General features: G+C 48.7%; 1 protein-coding gene across 1 annotated transcript; it reads left to right on the top strand.

The window, feature by feature from the left end:
- Positions 1 to 2,282: 2,282 nt before the first annotated feature.
- Positions 2,283 to 13,395, top strand: PLA2G12B (phospholipase A2, group XIIB). The gene is made up of 4 exons (XM_010579907.1): positions 2,283 to 2,517; positions 8,829 to 8,917; positions 10,544 to 10,709; positions 13,277 to 13,395. Exons 1-4 carry the CDS (start codon positions 2,283 to 2,285, stop codon positions 13,393 to 13,395), a joined length of 609 nt encoding a protein of 202 aa, XP_010578209.1.
- Positions 13,396 to 18,223: the final 4,828 nt, after the last annotated feature.

The following is an 18,223-nucleotide window of genomic DNA, read 5'->3' on the forward strand; positions in this document are numbered from 1 at the left end:
GCAGGACAGGCCTGAGCTCTCCAGTCCTGCCCTGCAAAGTGCTCCTGCAGGGGAGTCCTCACTTCACGAGCGTCCCCACTGCTTTGTGCCAGTGATGACACCCTGTTCTAGAAAGGCTCACTAGAGGCAGGGACTTGCTGGTTCCCAGGCTCCAGGCAACAGACCATCTAGTAGCAGCCTGGCACCTCTAGCTCAACCCAAAACATCACCCTAATTTCTCACCAGGCATTACAGTGCTCCCCCTCCTCATCTGCAGCTTGGACACTGCCAACCTCCCTTTCCAATGCTCTCTGCCTCTCTCCTTGGGTTCATCTTCCAAAAGACAAAGCTGGTTTGGGTTTCCCTTGGGACCTCCTGCACACCTTGTATGTCCCCTCATCCAGTAACTCAGCCAAGCTTCCTCCCACGGGCTGGGACAGCGGTGCGCAGCTCTAGCTATGTAACAGCGTTCAGAGAGGCACCATGCAGGTATCAGCTGAGGCTGTACAACCGAATCGCCTCCGGCTGCTGATTTGAGGAACCCTCACACCCCCTTCTGAGGGGCACTGAGCATGAACGCAGTCAGTGGTGGGCACCAGAACAAATGCAACAAGAAGGCAGGAGCTGGCTCCAGCTCCGCACCATCTCACAGGAAAGGGACTAACCAGCTCATTTGCTCCTCTTCCCCACTTCTCTGACTTACCTGTCTGAGAAACCAAGGCTTGGTCTGTGGTCCCTCCTCTTTATCCCATGTCTAGAGCACATAATGCACGGCCGAATACAGAAAGAGGCTGGCAGACAGGTGCCACAGAGCTCTGGCGCTTTGGAAGTAACCATGCAGTAGGGCCGAGTCTCCTGCAAAACAATAAAATGTCAGAATTTGCACTTATGTTTGCCATATATTTGACAGACCCACTGCCCAGCTCCCCCTTGCCCTCTGGAGAGTCTCCACTCGACAGCCTGGCCACTCAAACAGAAACGACTGCTGAATTTTGCCGTTGGAGTCCAGCCAACAGAGACCAGCCAATCTGCTGATCAGCTGCAAAGCAGCTGTTTCTGAGAAGCACTGCTGTGCTGGGACACATCCGAAAAGCTTTCCGAGAGCAGCCGGAGCCTTCCCATGCTGTCTCCCTTCCCTACTCTTTATCAGTGGTTTGTGTTGTTTTTTGCTGTTGGTCTTCATTTGATTGTTTTCTTTTAATGAGTAACTTCTTTGAAACCTCCACCAGCTGTGCAGGCCCCCAGGTCCTGGCAGGCCAGTCCCACCCCAGAACCAGGACCTGCAGCTCCCCTACAAGCCTGTTACCTGCGTTAGGTTTCGGTGCCAGCCTTTCCTCGCTCTGAGCCACCTATACTACATGTTTAATTCGGCAACGCTGGCATCACACAAAAGCCGTAACAACCAGCCACCTAACATCAGCCTTCAGGAGTCCCATCAAAGGCAAATACTCATCTATGTCATTGATCCTATAACTGGAGGGGACATGCCAAGGTATTGCCCTGAATGCAGTATTTCTAAACCCAAACTACACCTAGCCGCTGGATCAACCCCCACCAGGCCCAACAGCACCCTCTAGCCATAGCAGAGCAGGACACGGCGCTCTCTGCCACCCTTTTCTGTCCTGGGCGTGCTCCTGCAAGGGAGCCTGTTCTGGGCGCGCAGGCGTGGAAAGCCCCTTCACACGACAAGCGTGTCAGCCCTGTGGTCCCTCAAGTTTTTCTAGGAGCAATCCCCCACAGCTAGGCTGGGTGGATGTCTCATCCCACCCCATTACGTGCCCAGGAGACCTAGGAAAAAGACAAGAGGTGCTCCTCAGTCTGCTGCTGATCTATTACTCCCATTGCCTGAGCAGCAGAAATTTTGGACAAAGAGATACTCTTCATCTCCCAACAGGCTGGGGAGAGAGTGGGGAAGCCCATGCAGCAGTGCCTTGGTGGGGCAGGCGGAGGGTCTCCTGTGTGCCACACAACCTGGGCAGACAGACCCCGCTCAGCACCCCAGGGAGCAGTCCCTTTTGGGGAAGCTGAAGGTCTGGTGCCGCAGGGGTTGTGCCCCCCTGGTTCCAGAGGGATTGTGCAAACTCAAACCCCGGTGTTTCTCTGCAAGATGAACTTGGTCCAAATCTCCATGGTGCACTTTGCACTCTCACTGTGGTGACCTCACGCCAGCTCCCTCAGCAGTGTTTAAAGTCCAGGGGAGAGGCGTGCTTACCTGCCTCCTACACACAACAGCTCGCTCCCACTCCTCCCTGCCTGCACATCTGCCTGGACGAGGGCTCCAGAGCCTGGATCGGGACTGCAGCATGCGGCTGCTTTTCGAGGCAGCGGTTCTGTGCCTGACCCTGGGCTTAGGGCAATGCACCGAGGAAACAACACAGGAGAACACTGTCCACCACGCTCCCCAAGCAGAGTCATCCTACTCAGAGTGGGGCATCGAGGCCATCCGGGACAGCTTTGAAACAGTTAACAGCTACTTCGACTCCTTCTTGGAACTGCTTGGGGGAAAAAACGGCGTTTGTCAGTACAGATGTCGATATGGTAGGTGAACCTCACTCCTGCTGGCTCGTCTCCCCTTGCCCTTTCCCCTCTTTCCCTCTCATATGGAAATTTGCACTCTCCTTCCCAGAGACCACAACCAGCTCCTATCCGTGACCTGACCCCTGCTATGCTTGGCACAGAGAAGTCACTGCAGAGAGTCACAACTTCTCTGCTAGTGCCAGCACAGAGACACTGAACCCTCATCTTCCCCTCTCACCAAGAACAGTCTGATCTTGAAGCCACTGTGCTGTGTGCAAGGGGACAAGAGGAGAGGACACACGTTTTACAGGAAGGGCATATATGTAACCAGGCTGCCCAGCTGCCTGGACCCCTGGAGAGAAGGACCAGGGTAGGCAGCAAGGCCCCAGAGGGGATGACGAGCAGCCCATGCAGACCTGACTCAGAAGGGGTTGTTAGTATTGCCAGCGGCCCTAATCTCAGCAACCTTCGGAGTGTCATTATTCAGCAGTTGCGAGTTGGCTAATAACGCGGGCTGGAGGAAGGGAGATAACAGGAAGGTAAACGAGACCTGCTGTCACCATGGAGGAACCTTTCGTACTCAAGGCAGAATAAGGCAGCTGCCCCTTGCCTTGGACTTTAGAGTGATTTACCAAAAAGAAAGAGTTTGGTTTGTCCTAGGGGCAGGACAAAAGGGGTGACACCTCGGGGAGAGCAGGGCAGGAGGAGCACAGGCAGGGCAGGGGACTGGGCATGCAGAGGTGCGGCAGGGCAGGCCCCTACGGTGCAGGTCTGTGGGGCGCTGGGCAGGTGGAGGTACAGGCAGCACCAGCCATCAGCAGGGTACCTGCTGAAACAACCTGTTTGGGAACAGCAAGGAGGTTTCCTACAGACTGTGTCCTCTCCCCAGCCTCCTACAACAGTCCCCACAGCAATAACTGTCCTCTGTCACCTCAGCCTGCTCATCCGCAACTGCCCGTCAAGCGCTTTTCCCCCAGCTTCATCCCACGTCCCTAGTGACCACCTGGGCAAGATGCTTGTGAGCACAGTAATGATTTCAACCCCTCTCTGTCCCTGAGCATTGGTTTTCACAGACACAGACTCCACATTTCGGAGAGATCCCACCGACTCAGTTTCATTCGGCATGCATCCCATTTCTTCCAGAACACGGGCTGCATGCTGCGCCTCTCCAGCCTGCGCAGGGTGGTCTATAATGCTCCCCTACAGATGCAGCTGGAGAGAAGCAACTCCTGCCCCTCCCAGGCCAGCAGCGAGGGCGCCGACAAGAAACAGATGCCGCAGGGCTGGGACCCGAGCTCCCTGTCAGGGCGAGAGGGAAGATGGGCCACCCTTAGCCAAAACGGGGCCACAAGGAGAGTTTAAAATCAGCCTTAAAGTTGTTGGGGTGTTTTTGTTTTGTTTTTAAATAATGGTTATATATCTGTCCTCCTGTTCCCGGTAGCTCTGCTCCCCAGGCCCCATGCTAACAGCAAACAGGGAGCAGCAAGCCAAGCACCTTAGCCCCACAGACCTGCAGGGAGCCAGGCATCTCGGCCCATCACCTCAGTCCCACAGTGGCCCTGGTCCCTCAGCCCGGGGTCCCATGTCACTCCCCAGCTAGGGCTGCCTCTCTGCAGCAGCTCAGGAGGGCCACGGCTGCTCTGTGGGGCCCATTGGTGGCAGCGTGCGCCTCGGGGCGCAGCATCTGGAGGAGGAGACCCCCACGCACACCATAGCATCCAGAGGATGAGGCCATTTACCCATCAGGCAGCCTGTCCTCAGGCCCACAGTGTGGCAGCCCCCAGCCGTGTGCGACAACCTCCCTTTAGGTCCACACCACGCTCCAAATTCAGAGCAGAAAGGGACTTGCCCTTCTTAATGTGAAAACCCCTGGCAGTGGGTATAACGTGGCTGGGACTGCAGTGTGCCTGGGGCAAGGTTTGGGAAGGTTGATATTTGGAGCTCGTTTCAGGGAGCCTCAGGACTCACCAAGTCCTGGAGAAGTTGTCGCTCTTGGGCACATCCTGAGGGTAGGGCTTTCCCTGCCTGCTGCCCTGGCCCTGTGCTCTGGGCAGGGGGAAGAGCATCTCCACAGAGCGGCACAAATGCCTGCCTGCTCCCTGAGACCATCCTGCATCTTATTGGAGAAATGTTTTACCTAGAAAGGAAAACAAACAAGCGCATCATTAGCCCTGTTCTCATCCTCTGCTGAACAACTCATTGATCACCGGCTGAAGGAGGAAACTATTGAAACGCTGCCTGTGCGCCTCCAAGGGTCTTGCTGGACCCTTCCAGGACCGTTTGTCCATGCTGGTATCTGGCACGGACATTGCAAACTGCAAGTGGAGGGGATGCAGGGATGATCCCAAACCAGTGAGACCCAGTCTGTGCCCAGAGGAATGAAAACAAACCATCTTTACCATCTTCCTGCTGAATCAGGGCCCCGGTTGCTTCTTCCCCAGGCACGAAGCAAAAATTATGCCTTCTACTTTCTTTCATTTCAGCCAATAGACACCAATAATAGCTTATTTTGCCACGATAGAGGTCAGGACTCACCTGTGATTGCCACATCCATCTTCAGCTGAGCATGTAGCACTTGGCTGTTCTGGCTGTAAGACACTCCTCTTGATTTTTCAGCAGCTAGTGAGGTCTGAAAACAAACAACTTGATGGATTACTCCCTCAAATCAGGACATTAGGGTTACACCAGCATTTGCTGGCAAATATCTCCTCCTACTACAAAATCTCTCTGGGCATCTCAGGAAGGGAAACAGCCTGAACTGGGGGTAAATCCTTCAGCTGATGGCTTCCTTCAGCTGCCTGGCCAAGCAGGACTTCAATGTTTTGCCCAGCATTTGGTCCTGAGGGGCTTAAGATGAGGAGGCACATCCAGGCTGTGGGAATAGAGCCTTCAAAGTCAGGCTCTCCGACACAGTGCTAAAAGGCTGTGGTAAGTATGGGCAACGTCTGCTCAAAGCCTGCTTGCCTGGGGCAGAGAAATAACAATTGACCACTCAAAACAGCAAGGACCCCCAAGACCATCTATTCACCCAGAAATACATTCACTTCCCCCTGCCAGTGAACCAGTACTGCAGTGTCTGAGACCTCCTGCATCGCCAGCAGCTGTTCTAGCCAGCTGGCTGTTTTTCCAGTCTCTTGGCACAGCTATAACAGCTGGGAGATATTAAAGTGCATCAGGGAAATTCGCTTCCCATTAGAAACTCAACTTCAGTTCTCCTCTAAGGCCGTGCCAACAAGGCAGTGCCCTGAAATATATCTTCTTCCAAAGAAGAGGCTTCCTCAGCAATGCTGTACTTCTATACATCAGCATCGCTCTTCAGCGCGCGGCTGTGCAGGTCCTGCTGTTCTTGTAACTGTATTCTGGTATCCCTCCCCAGCGATGCCCTGCAGCCAAGCAGACGGACCACAACAGGCCCCTGGTGAAACACAGCTAGCAAAACAGCCAGTGTGACCCACCAAGTCCCTTCCCCCTATCACAGACATGCCTATAAGGATGGGCAAGCAATAAATGATAACAAGAGCACTGAGTTGATGCTCATGTAGAGCCAGGAACACCTGTTATTTCCGCCTTGCTTTTGTTTTCCTGTTAGCTAGAAAACAAGATGTGGGAGAGAGGTTAACTGTGGCATCTTGGACTTTATCTAGCTGAGGAAGAGTTCATAAAGGGGCACTTTACAAATGATTAAGCTTTGTTTTTCAGAGAGGAGGGGGGCAGGTTTCCTACAAGGGCTCATCTTGAAGGCAGTTCAATGTTTTGTTGATCACCACAATTCTCATGTGAGATTTTTTTTTTTCCTCAGGACAACTTTCTAAGACATTGTCACAGTAACTTCAGCTTCGTGGAAGGTTTTCTCTGGAAACACAATTATCTCCATATCCCCAAACAGTCTCACTCCTACTCTGACTTGCCACCTTATCCCACTAATTGACATGCGCTGCAGAAACATAACTTGTCATCAACGTTACAAGCAAGTCATTAAAATTTGACCCCCATCCTGCAAAATCCACCTTGGATTTTGAACTTTCCTCTGTCTCCTACCTCAGTTTGAATTCCGAGTCCCAATTCTTATCCCCTTCCAAAAGGGCTGCTAGGCTGTGAATCGCACGGAGACCTGGGTACAGCCCTCCTCTCGTTATATTGCTTGGGAGCCTTGGGTTATAGATTCAGCCCATATATAGCCACAATTCCTTCTCTCTACAGCATAACCACCAAAATAGCGTAATGTGCAATGTGTCATGAACTCAGAAGTTACTTTGTGTCAGCATACCTCAAGGGACTTGAGTTATGTTTTGGTGCAAAGATAATCCTATAATGAGGGTGTGCTGCAACCAGCTGATTTGTGCTCTTTGCCTACTGTTAGCTCTACCTGCTCAAAATAACAATGCTTTCTGCCCTAGAAAATTACATCTGGAGCATGAAGCAGATGTGGCCTATTCAAAAGGGGCCTAAAAAGGTAGAAACACAGTAGTAAGTGCTCTACTGAGAAATACCTTCCCACACAAATGCCCTCACCTGGTGGTAATGTCAGCTAGCGAGCTTTATCTTGGCTTGCAGACAGCTAAATCCTTGGTGCATACTGCATTTCTGTAGGGTTGGAGAAAATTGGCTATTGGCGTTTCACAGCTGGACAGGATTTCAGTTTGTTGTTTATTTGTTGCAAATCTGTTGTTTAAACAAAACCACTCTGGCAATTTTTAATTTAGAAGTTGCTGGGAACATTCCTACATAAAACCTTTTGAGGCATTTGGCTGTGACGTCTTCTCAAGAACACAGCAGATTTATAGTATTTTAGGTACCTTGACAGAAAAAGAGGGAAAGCGTCTGAAACGATTATCAGTGCTGACAAGAAGAAAGCAGTGAAAATGGAGTTTAAAAGAACCCAACCCTGCCTGAAGGGCTAAATCAGATCTATTTTATGTCTATAAAAATTCTCTAGAGGTGCTCAGGGAAGCAGAAACTTAACCCTAGAGGTGATGGACTTACAGAAGGCTCAGCTCGCACATGTTTTTGCTGGAGCATTCACACGGCTTACAAAGTTTTCCCAGAGCAGGGTTTAAATACTTTAACACCTCACTCTGCATTTGAGATCTCCCTTTTATAAACCCAGCTGGGACAGAAACAAAACAAGCACTAAACACACATCAAGGGGACAGTACAGAGAAACCCGACACCACGAGGGGCAGTCGCCACAACTCCTCCAGGGGAGAATCTCTTTAAACAAGCCCCTTGCACAGTGGGCTCAAGGCACACAAGCAGCCTGGCGACTCATCCTCCCCAAAAAGGACGTGTAAGGTTAGATGGAGATGGGGGTTGAGATAGGGATGAGAGAAAGAGTATCAGACAGGGCAGAGAATAGATGGATCTCCTTTCCGTGTGGACAGTTTCCACCTCAACCCTGGGCACCCACCCCTCACACCCACAGCACTCTGTCAGCCATACACAAAGCCCCAGGATGGGCTGGCAGGCAGACAGGAGGGCTTGCGCACCTTCAGAGCAAAGTAAAACAGATTAAAGAGCTGCTGAAGCTACTGTTAGCCCATTGTCTGCTGGACTCTTTCTACATCAGGTAAATAATTATTCATGGAAGAAATTCTTGCTCCTCTATGCATATTAAGAAGTATACTAAGGGAAGGCAGAGATAAAGGAAGAGAAACTACTGGCAAAACGTGGCAGTGCATCACCGCATGCAGAAAATGGACCAAGCAGATCTCCTCCTCAGAGCAAGATCAGACATGCAAGGTCTAGCACAATTTTGCAGAGATCCATAGCACACCAACACTCCAAGAATGAACTGAGGGTGGAAAGCAATCCCCTTGCTAAGCTAGTAGTTCAGCTAGTAGTTTCTTGGAGGAGTTAAAAACCCAGCTGTGCAGAGCTCTCGGGAAGCACGTGAAAAAGCTCCTAGGAGATTTGGGAGGTCTGAGGCACTAGCTCCAGCATGGAGCGCTGCTCAACTGCAAAACCCCACGCTGCAAAGGGGGACTTGCCCATTTGTAAGAGCTAGGGAGAGTCTCAGACCTAGGGACTGGACTCAGACCAGCTTAAACATTTGAGAAGCATCTGGGACCCAGTTCACATATAACACAGTGCTCCAGTAGCCATGCCAGAGGAGGTGCAAGCTAAGCCAGGCTGTAGAGCCTTGAGAGGACTGAGCTGAGAGCAGGGCCAGTGTCTCAGCTAGCTCTGGTACCTGTCCTTCACTCCCTGCAGCTCCTGGAGGATAATGAAGTGTTTGGGGATGCAGACCGAAAGGGAGATGCCTGTCACTCCTTGCTTTTTAGTGCTACTCTTGGGAAGATCGGCTTTCCTAACATTCTTCCTCTCTTTCTCAGGGAAGGCTCCAATGCCGCGACCTCACTACAAACCCCAGGAACCCAACGGCTGTAGCTCTTATTTTCTGGGGCTCAAGGTACCCGAAAGTGTATGTACTGCCATACCCACCATTCACAAATGATGCAATTCTCTAATCACAGTAACCAGCTAATAATACCGGGGAGGGAAAAGGCTTAGCTGTGCTATACAGCAACTGTGCGATGGCTTCTCTTCGCAGCTGAAGCCAGAACTCAGGAAAAGGGAGAAAATACCACTTATGTGGTGTTAGGGGACATGCTGTCTGCCTGGGACTACCATGAGTCATGGCTGCCTACTGATGGCAAGCAAGGCAAACATGTCAGTCTCAGCACTGTCTAACTTACTGTCAGTCAGGGAGGCATTAAGATCTCAACTGCTAGTGGCAGTGAAACAGGAATCATGTAGACAGGAGTTACATTTATGATAGACTGGCCTGTTGCTCTGGTTGTCTCAATAGATATCAAAAGAGAAAGTTTCCTGAGCAGGTTAGCACTAAGAGAAGAAAAGGGGATACCTGGCCAAGCAGAGCACCAGTGTGGAGAAAAGTATTTTTATCAAGGCCCTGAACAATCCCATGCCCTTGTGATAGGACAAGGAACATGTTCAATGCTGGGCAGCTCAGTGACATAGCATAATGTTCAAACAGCAATACTCTAATGCATTCTCCGCACCTGGCCCTTTGTCCCCTCCCATGCTTTTTGCCTCTGCCAAGCACTGAAAGAAACCTGTGGGCTTTAATGCTGCACCCACTTGTTAGTTTAAAGGCAATTAATGAAATCATATTGGAATCACCAGGAAAAGCACTCCCAGGAGGCTCTAAGAGCAGGAATTACTATTCAGCTCATGCATTACTGCTGCCCATGGAGTCTGCAGCAATTAGGCAGATTCCTGCTCTGAAAAACCCTCTCTTTACAGCCCATTTTTCCTATTAGATTAGTTCCTTAAACTACACTTCATTGCAAACCTTGTGGGCATTTCTGCAGTACCTCCTTCTTATACAGGCAATCATGAGCGCTGAGTGCAATGAAGAAACAATTAATCTCCTAAATATTACATGAGGAAGGCCAAAAAGAGGAAGAATTTATAACAAGCTAATGAGTCCAGTCTCTCCAGAAGACAGGCCTTCTGCCACATCACCCCCATCGTTATTAGCTAAGCTTGCTGTTTACCTGCAAGCGAGTAGAACTCCCCTGACCACGCATTTGCTTTGTCCTTGGCCTCACTCGTGTATCTCTGAGAAATAAGGCATTAATTATACTTAGAACGGATTTAATTAGGCCAAGAAGCAGGACTTGTCCTACTTGTCCAACCTGTCAGGTTGTAGGAAAAGAAAGAAAGAGAAAAGGAGCCTTTGCCACTGCTAGCAAGGACAGGAAGCTCTCTGATGAGCTCTAACGAATGAGAACTAGCAAATGATTGTGGAGGAGCTGTTTCCCACCTCTCTACCAGAGGTTAATCCCCCGCAACAGGGAGGAGAGAAGGGAATGTCGTCTCCCCTGCATTGGACCTGCACTACTGTTACCACTTTCTTTAGACAGTGAGGGAGAAGCGTGTGTTCCCTCCTGCTGCCCCGGCTATCAGGGATAGCTTCTGGAAAAGGAGCCAGCTGGGCTCTGCAACACCTCACCCATTTGCAGCTATTCGAGTCTGAGGCCAGGACACAGCCAAGCAACACTTCTTTTCTCTCTTTCCCCAGCTAGATTTGGGCATCCCTGCCATGACCAAGTGCTGTAACCAGCTAGACATTTGTTACGACACCTGTGGGGCCAACAAATACCGCTGCGACGCCAAATTCCGCTGGTGCCTCCACTCCATCTGCTCCGACCTCAAGCGCAGCCTTGGGTTCGTCTCCAAGGTGGAAGGTAGGCTTCCCGGCTCACATCCCCTATGGAGGGAAGGAGCAATGGCAGGGGGGAAGGATATGTGCAGGGAGCCCTTTCCTTGCCAAAAGAAGCAAAAATCGGCAGCAAGGAGCAGCGCGTCTGTCCTGTGCTTGTCACAGATGGGTCAAACGTGAGAACACCGAGATCTACCCCCTCCACACACACTTCTGTCCCAAGACTAGACTCCTAAAATTATTTACATTTGGAAAACATTACAAAACACGCATAGAAAGAAAAAAAGCTAAACAACAAAAAAACCCTAGAAGCAATTCCTTCAACACTTGGATGCCCTCCCTGAGAGTTCAGACACCTTCATGGGAGACCAAAAAGCCTTTCAGAGCCAATAAGCCACACACTGCAACTTGTACATGGCCAAGGACCAACAAACTGGGAGACCCAAAGACAGGGGCTCTTCAGGATCTGGTTCACAGGTAAGAGATGACAATAGCACCAGGGACACACCACAGCGTGGGTGGTGGCTGACCCAATGCGGGGAGACCTGGATTGCTCAGAAGTCCCCCGTGCTAACAAAGTTCTAGTGACCTGTCAGCAGCTCAAGAGCCAGACTGGTTTTGCCTAATTTTAAAAGCCTCAGTCTGCAAGTTTGAGAAGAGCTTTTTATTAAAGGCTATATTGGTAACCTCTGTGAAGGTTACACATGTGATAGCCTAAGCCTGCCTCTTGATCCTCTGTGCCAACATCAAGCACTGTGTGAGGAAGAGGAAACATCTACCCTGCCACTACCAGAGGCCAGCCACGGCAGGAAAGCCTCCCCCAGACTGCTCCTCCTGAGACCATTTCAGAGCATCCCCATCCTCTGTAAGGCAGGTATCCATCTCTTGCACAGGAGCTATGTGACAGTAATGCAGGACAGGCAGAGATAAGACCTTCCAACAGGAGATGACACTGAAACACTCAAAGCTATTTACAGGAGCTCTGGTCTGAAAAACTGGCGGATTCTTTAAGAACAGCCCATTCCCAAAGCCGAATAAAACTGGTGGTGCTGCTAAGTTTATCACAGCTAATTGCAGCCAGCCCCTCTTGGTTCATCCCCGCTGCCAATACCCTGCTGTAAGGTATAGTTAAATACGCATTTGTTTTCCAAAGGTGCAGCCTGATTAGGACATGGGGACAAGTCTGCATGACACCAGTACTAGTGCAGCTGGCTTTCTGCCTCGTCACAGATAAGTGTTTGGAAAGAGTGTCCAGGCCAGCAAGAGAAAACAAAGATGTGGACTGAGCTAGAAGTGCTACAGGCCAAGTACAGCCAATCTTTCATGGTCACCCTTATCTACAGGTCCTCGTGCAGCCATCCTCTTCCTATCTCTTCAGCTTTTTCCCTGCCAATTTTTCAGATCCCTCCTTTTTCCTTTCCGCCTGCATCAGTGAAGCAAACAGATAGATCCTAGGGAGTTAAGGTGGAGCAGAGCCAAGCCACCTCTGCCTATAGCCAAGTAGGACTAGATTCCTCCAGCATCTCTGTCCTGGTTACCGCAAGAGGCACAAGTAGTTGCTAACATGAATGAACTTCTGAGCCATCCTCTCCTCCCCTTGCTCCGATTCCTCTTGCCTTGTGCTCTATACCTCCCATTCCCTGTCCTCAGGGCTGCTCGGAACAGCTCCTGTCACACAGTCCTCCTCCTCCTCCACCGCCATCCCTGCTCTTATCCGAGATCCTTTCCACTGAGTCACCAGGAGTTCAGAGAAAGCAGGCAGGGAAGAGCAGCTACACTCCCTTCATGTGGGCACAAACATCCCAGCTGCAGTAGTGCCAGTTAAGCGAAGCCTCAGTTTTCCCACTCACTACAGCCTCTCCAACCAAGCAGACTCCTAAAGCAGCAGGAGCAGAGCGGGGTGCTCAGAGAGACTGAGACGGGAGGAGACAGTCCTGAAGGCAAGGCTTTCCCAAATCTATTTCGCATACAGCAATCAATGTTAATTGTAATGTTGGTAGTGAGTAAACCCTAAAAGACCTGATATTTAGCGTATTTATTTATTGACATAGCAGTTGACAAGCAGTTTCAGGCTTGTTTCTTGGGAAGAAGAGGGGCTAGTAGTCACGCAAACAGTATCAACAGCTCTGCTGTTGCAACTGCAGTAGGATTTTTCGTGCTGGCTAGCAGCTAGCATTATAACTCCCAAAAGTAGAAAAGATTGGTTAGTAGTGGCCATAGGCAAAACTGAGGAAAGAGGGAAACAGGAAAGACAATACTGTAGATGTCTTCTGGGAAATCTGCTTGGTAAACAGTTTACTTGCAGTGCCCCAAATGATCCATCAACCAGAAAAGTCTAAGAGCGACAAGGAAGGAGAGGGTTAGAAGGGAGAGAAGTTAGTGCCAGATTAGTGCCACCCTAGGGAGAAAAGAGCCCCCAGTTCAGCAGAAAGGAGCCTTTGGATTTATAAAAACACAATACCCAGAGAGAAGATGACAGCCCATGCTTCTAACTGCAAATAACACGTAACTCAGTGCTGGGTGCTTCCACCCAGCCCTCAGATATCCCAGAGTGCCTGTTACTTACCTGCCTGATCTCTTCCTTCTCCACAGCTTGTGAATCCATCGCAGACACAGTGTTCAATGCTGTCTGGACCCTGGGCTGCCGGCCCTTCATGAACAGCCAAAGGAGTGCCTGCATTTGCAACGAGGAAGAACGAGATGAATTGTGAGGAAGAGCAGATGCCTGGCCTCCATAAGCCTGCTGCCAAGCGTCCCCTCTCTGATACCACACTTGAGCGCAGTGATTTCTATCAGCTCTTTGGCCTAGCCCAGGATGGGGGGACCTGCGCCAAGCAATACACATCAACTACAGCTTTTGGACAGAGGGCTATGAAAGGGGAGACAGCCTGTGAATATAGGGCAGTGATGCCTGCTGTCCACCACAGATGCAGTTCAAGAGCCCTACCCCTTTCCAAGTCCATCAGCCTGAATGATCTGATGCCAATTTTCTCTGCCGACTGATCAGGAGAGGCAAGCAGGATGCAGCGCTGGTTATAAACAAGGGGCTTTACTTGTTTGTTTGCCTTAGACACACATGTATTAGCTCCCCCCACCCCTTAACTCTCTAATTTGTGGCGCAAGGCATTAGGTTTCTGCAACCCCCGAAAATCCCAGTCCGTGGACACACTATTTACATTTTTCTACCACTGGTGACAGACCAAAGAGGAGGGGTAATTTGCTTTCAGTATGTTGCTCACACCCATCTCTGACATTTTCCATCCTACCGTTACACAACCTGACAACTCTGTTTATTTAAATATACTTGGTGGATCCTAAACTGATTTAAAACATCCGGGGATTTGATAAGCATGAGAAGGACTCTTCAGTGTTTGTGATACAGGCACAATTCATATTTGGGCAGAAAGGTGTCAAAGCCCATTACATCTGACATGAAATCACAGCACTCTCCCACAGTCTCAGGAGGGGGAGCTGCTTTTCTTTTACAGCGTCATCCAGATCTATTTCATTATTTTCCTCCTATATCATTTAACAAAGTTTTTCCCTAAGATCCCTTTTTACGCAAAATGGCTGGATATCCACCTCCATCTTTTGCATGAGGGAAACAGGAGGCTCACATTTGCCTTGGATGAGAGATTCAAAATCCCAGAGGCTTATCTGTCAAGGTGGCAGAGCTTACATGCTACCTCTGTGGGGCAGAAACACTGCCAGCTGAGGAACGATCAGCAGCCTCAGACAGCATTCTTCCCAAAATATGGTTAATACTTCCATCTGTCATCAGGAGCTTTTATTGCATGCAAAATTAGAATTTAAAGTGGTATATGGAATTTCATCTACATATAACATTTGCAGACAGCTTTCATCTGTGCTTCTTGTTGAAAGAAAGTTGCTACTGGGTGCGCGTGCCACGCCACGTAAATACTTCAGCATCTTCTGCAAACATATTTATGGTTATGTTCTTCCATCTGCCACAGAAAAGTTAAGGCTACAGAAGGGTGATTTAACAAGAATGGGAAGAGCCTGTCTTAGTTACTTTTCTTCTAGTTTGTGTTTAAATGTATGCACGGAGCCATGAATTATTTAAGCCCAGTATTCCCGTTCTTGTCAGTTATCTTTGCTTCACAGTGAACAGCAATGAGACATTTATCCGGCCCCAAACAGACTGAAACAACAAGACCCCACTGGTATTAAGACCAGGAAAATGGAAGTGACCGCATGAGGTGTACTGGGATGTTTTCCATTAAGGAAGACCTTAATTTACACTGATCAGATGCAATGACATTCTTTCCTACCTGTTCTAATGCCACTGGAGAGTGAATACTGCATTGCCAAGGTTCATCGCAGTGTGTGTCTATCAGAGCATGAGACTGGACAGACAATCTTTATTACCCATCTAAGAAACACGTATTTTTGGCCAGGGATGGGAAGGAAATATTCCTCATTCCAGACACTTACCAAACTGTGTTTCGTTGGTGAAACGGTGGCCACTGCCAGTTTTAAATGTGAGCATACTCTTATGATTAAATGTCAAAATTAAAAAACAAACAAACAAACAAAAAAGTATCTTGTCTAAGCTCCATAGCCAATTGGCTGGCAAATGTCTTAAAGCATTTTATAGTTCAAGTGATACCAGATTAAAGCCAGGCCAAGCAACTGACAACAGATGATGCTATATGCTGGAAAAATTGAAGAATTCTGAACAAAAGCTCTCTATCCAGACGCTGATGCATTGGAGACACCACTAATATAAATCATAATTTCTTCATGCTTTCAGACCACCATTCATCCCAAAACACTACAGACTGCTGTACACAGAGCAGCTACTGAATAAGTACATTTTTCACCATGAAGTTAGGCTGTGGTAATCCGAAAAACCTCACGAGCAGCTCTGCAAGGAAACTTATGAACCTTCAAGAAGTGGCAGTGACTCAAGAAAACCACCAGATAACCCTGCGTAGGAGAAAACCAGTGCATGAACTACAGTAAAACTTCTGCATCCAAACTAAAAATTGCATCCCCTCCATGCTGCTCCTGCTACCCAGTGGTATGCAGCCACTAAAGCAGCTGATCATGGGATTCTCACGGTCAATGCACAAACCTTGGGTCATCTTCACTTCCACCCTGCTCGGAACAGGAAGATGACACTGTGCTTACCTGATGGCTTCCTGTTGACTTTGTGTATTAGCAGGATTATTTGCAACTTTTGCTGATATCAAACTCATTCGGCCAGTGTGCCCTCTCCTAGTAATGGTTCCCCAAACAGCAATCTCTATGTTTCCACTGAGAACATAAAAGCAGGGACTAGGATGGTAGGTAATAGGTGTTCATTCCTGTCAAACATTTACTTTACATCCTAAGAGAAAATGAGGTGGCACCAGCCAGAATATACCAACCACACACATTGGGCAGCACTGATGCAGCTCGGACTTTCAACTATGGTTGGCAGTGCTGGTTGGACCTTCAGGAGCACTGGTCGGGTACGTTGCCTTCTTGCACACACAGTGCCTGCTTGTGCAGTGTGTTTTGCTTCCACTCTATGGCGTGGCAGATTAAATTAAACGTACAAATCCCTCGACTCTCTGATGAGTTTGGCCGTTGATTTCACATCCAGGGTGTAATGCTGACAAGGATGACAGATGGAAACAAGAGGTAAACTAGGGAGAGCTAAAAGACTTTGAAAAATGGTTTTGTTTGTGCCTAGGAGCCATCCCTTCTACATCAGAGGAGGAATGGCCACTGGACAGTGGCAGATAGTAGACCATCCTGCTTGGAGGGCAAACTGAACACCTTCCCAAACTGCTCCATTCACATGGCCACACAAACCAGTGTTTCCTCCTCATTATTCTTCCAAATTATTTAACTAAAAAGCTGCAGAGCAGAAAGGCTGCTTCATATGGATTTGTCAGGAAGAACCAAATAACGTGCACAATATCTGAAATAAGCCAGAAAATTAACCTCTCTCCCCACCACTCCCCCACGTCCCTTTCACACAAACAGAAAACACCAGTTGCGTCTCCAGAAGGCACCAGCTAATTAATCTTATTTTCCAGCTCTTGTTTTATCAAAACAAGTATATTTAGCAGGGGCTGCCTGAACAAAGAAGTGACAGCGGGAAATTGTCCATGTGGTCCTAATGCAGACATGAATCGGCAGAACCAGGAGACGCATAGCAATGCAAGAAGGCGGCTTTTTCATTCCTTTTTCTTTCACATATGGTTAGATAACACATGAAAAGTGTCTTTCCATTTACACCTACTTATCATCATAGAAACATTTTCATTTATTGTAACACACACACACATGCATATTCCCAAATAGGAAAAGCAGCCATGAAGCTATTTAGAAAAATCATGAAACTCCCAGCCCATCAAATGCCCATTCCTCACTGGAATCTCACTCACCAGAAGAAATAAACCTGTGAAATGGAATATTGCTGAGGTGATTTGTGACTCCCTTCTAAATGGTCCCTTCAAACAGACTCCCCATCCATTTGAGAGCAGCAACAAATTTTGGCTTTGGCAGCAATTTGGCTGCTTCCAACCAAAGTAGAAAATGGCTGCAGGCTAGGGGGACTTCCAGCGCACCTCCAAACACACAGGACAGAGCTGCACACTGTGAAGCTTCTTGCAGAAAACCTCATAAACACACTGCAGTGCCACAGCCAACAGTGGAGATGGATCCTTCCTCTCTCACCCTCCAGCCCTGCCTCTCCTATTTGTCCTTCACTGCTCGCTGAGCCTCCTTCCTTTCACCCCACATTTCTTATCCTTTACCACACAAGCACTCTTGCTCCTGAATGAAGCCCAGAGGAGCCTGAGCTAATCATCCGTTATATTTTCTTTGGAAGGAACTTGACGGCCCAAAGGGATTCTTGACAACCACGATGGATGCCACCACCATCACCAGTAATTGCGTCCCTAGCCAGCTCCAACCCACCAGGAGACTGTGAATGCACACAGTCACTAAACGCTGCCACGTCTCCTGTCACCAGGCTCACTGGGGACAACCCTGTCCCCAGAACTATCCACATTACAAATGATTGCTATAAATACTTAACGTGCGTTCCTCTAATCCCTTTGTCAGAGTCATAGCCTCTCTAGACCAGGGTAACTTTCAAACAAAGACTGAGTAGCAGCACACTTGTGGCAGAGTGGTGATGGGGGGGCGGGGAATGTATTTATAGATGTTTAATGGTCTTTTTCTTACAATCAAGGTGCTATAGCACTTACAAAAGGCACCGCATTTTTGGTGAGGGGAGAAGGAGAAAAATAATGATTCACTAAATGCAAGAGAAAACACTTAAACTGCATGCAATTATCAAAAGACACTAAAAAAATTTGAGTTTTATTAAATACCTTTTACTATTTAAAAATAACATTTAAATGTGCCTGTGATAGATCTGAGCTTTAGCTGCCTGTAATGACAACTGTTTTATAGCTCCAAGGAACTTATACATTGAGACATATATTTTTATACATGTTTTTATTAACAGTCATCCAAAATCTCAGCACATCCAAATGCTTCAGCATCATTCACAGA

Source organism: Haliaeetus leucocephalus, unplaced genomic scaffold (genome assembly GCF_000737465.1).
Source record: "Haliaeetus leucocephalus isolate CR32 unplaced genomic scaffold, Haliaeetus_leucocephalus-4.0 Scaffold687, whole genome shotgun sequence".
Classification (NCBI taxonomy): Eukaryota; Metazoa; Chordata; class Aves; order Accipitriformes; family Accipitridae; genus Haliaeetus; species Haliaeetus leucocephalus.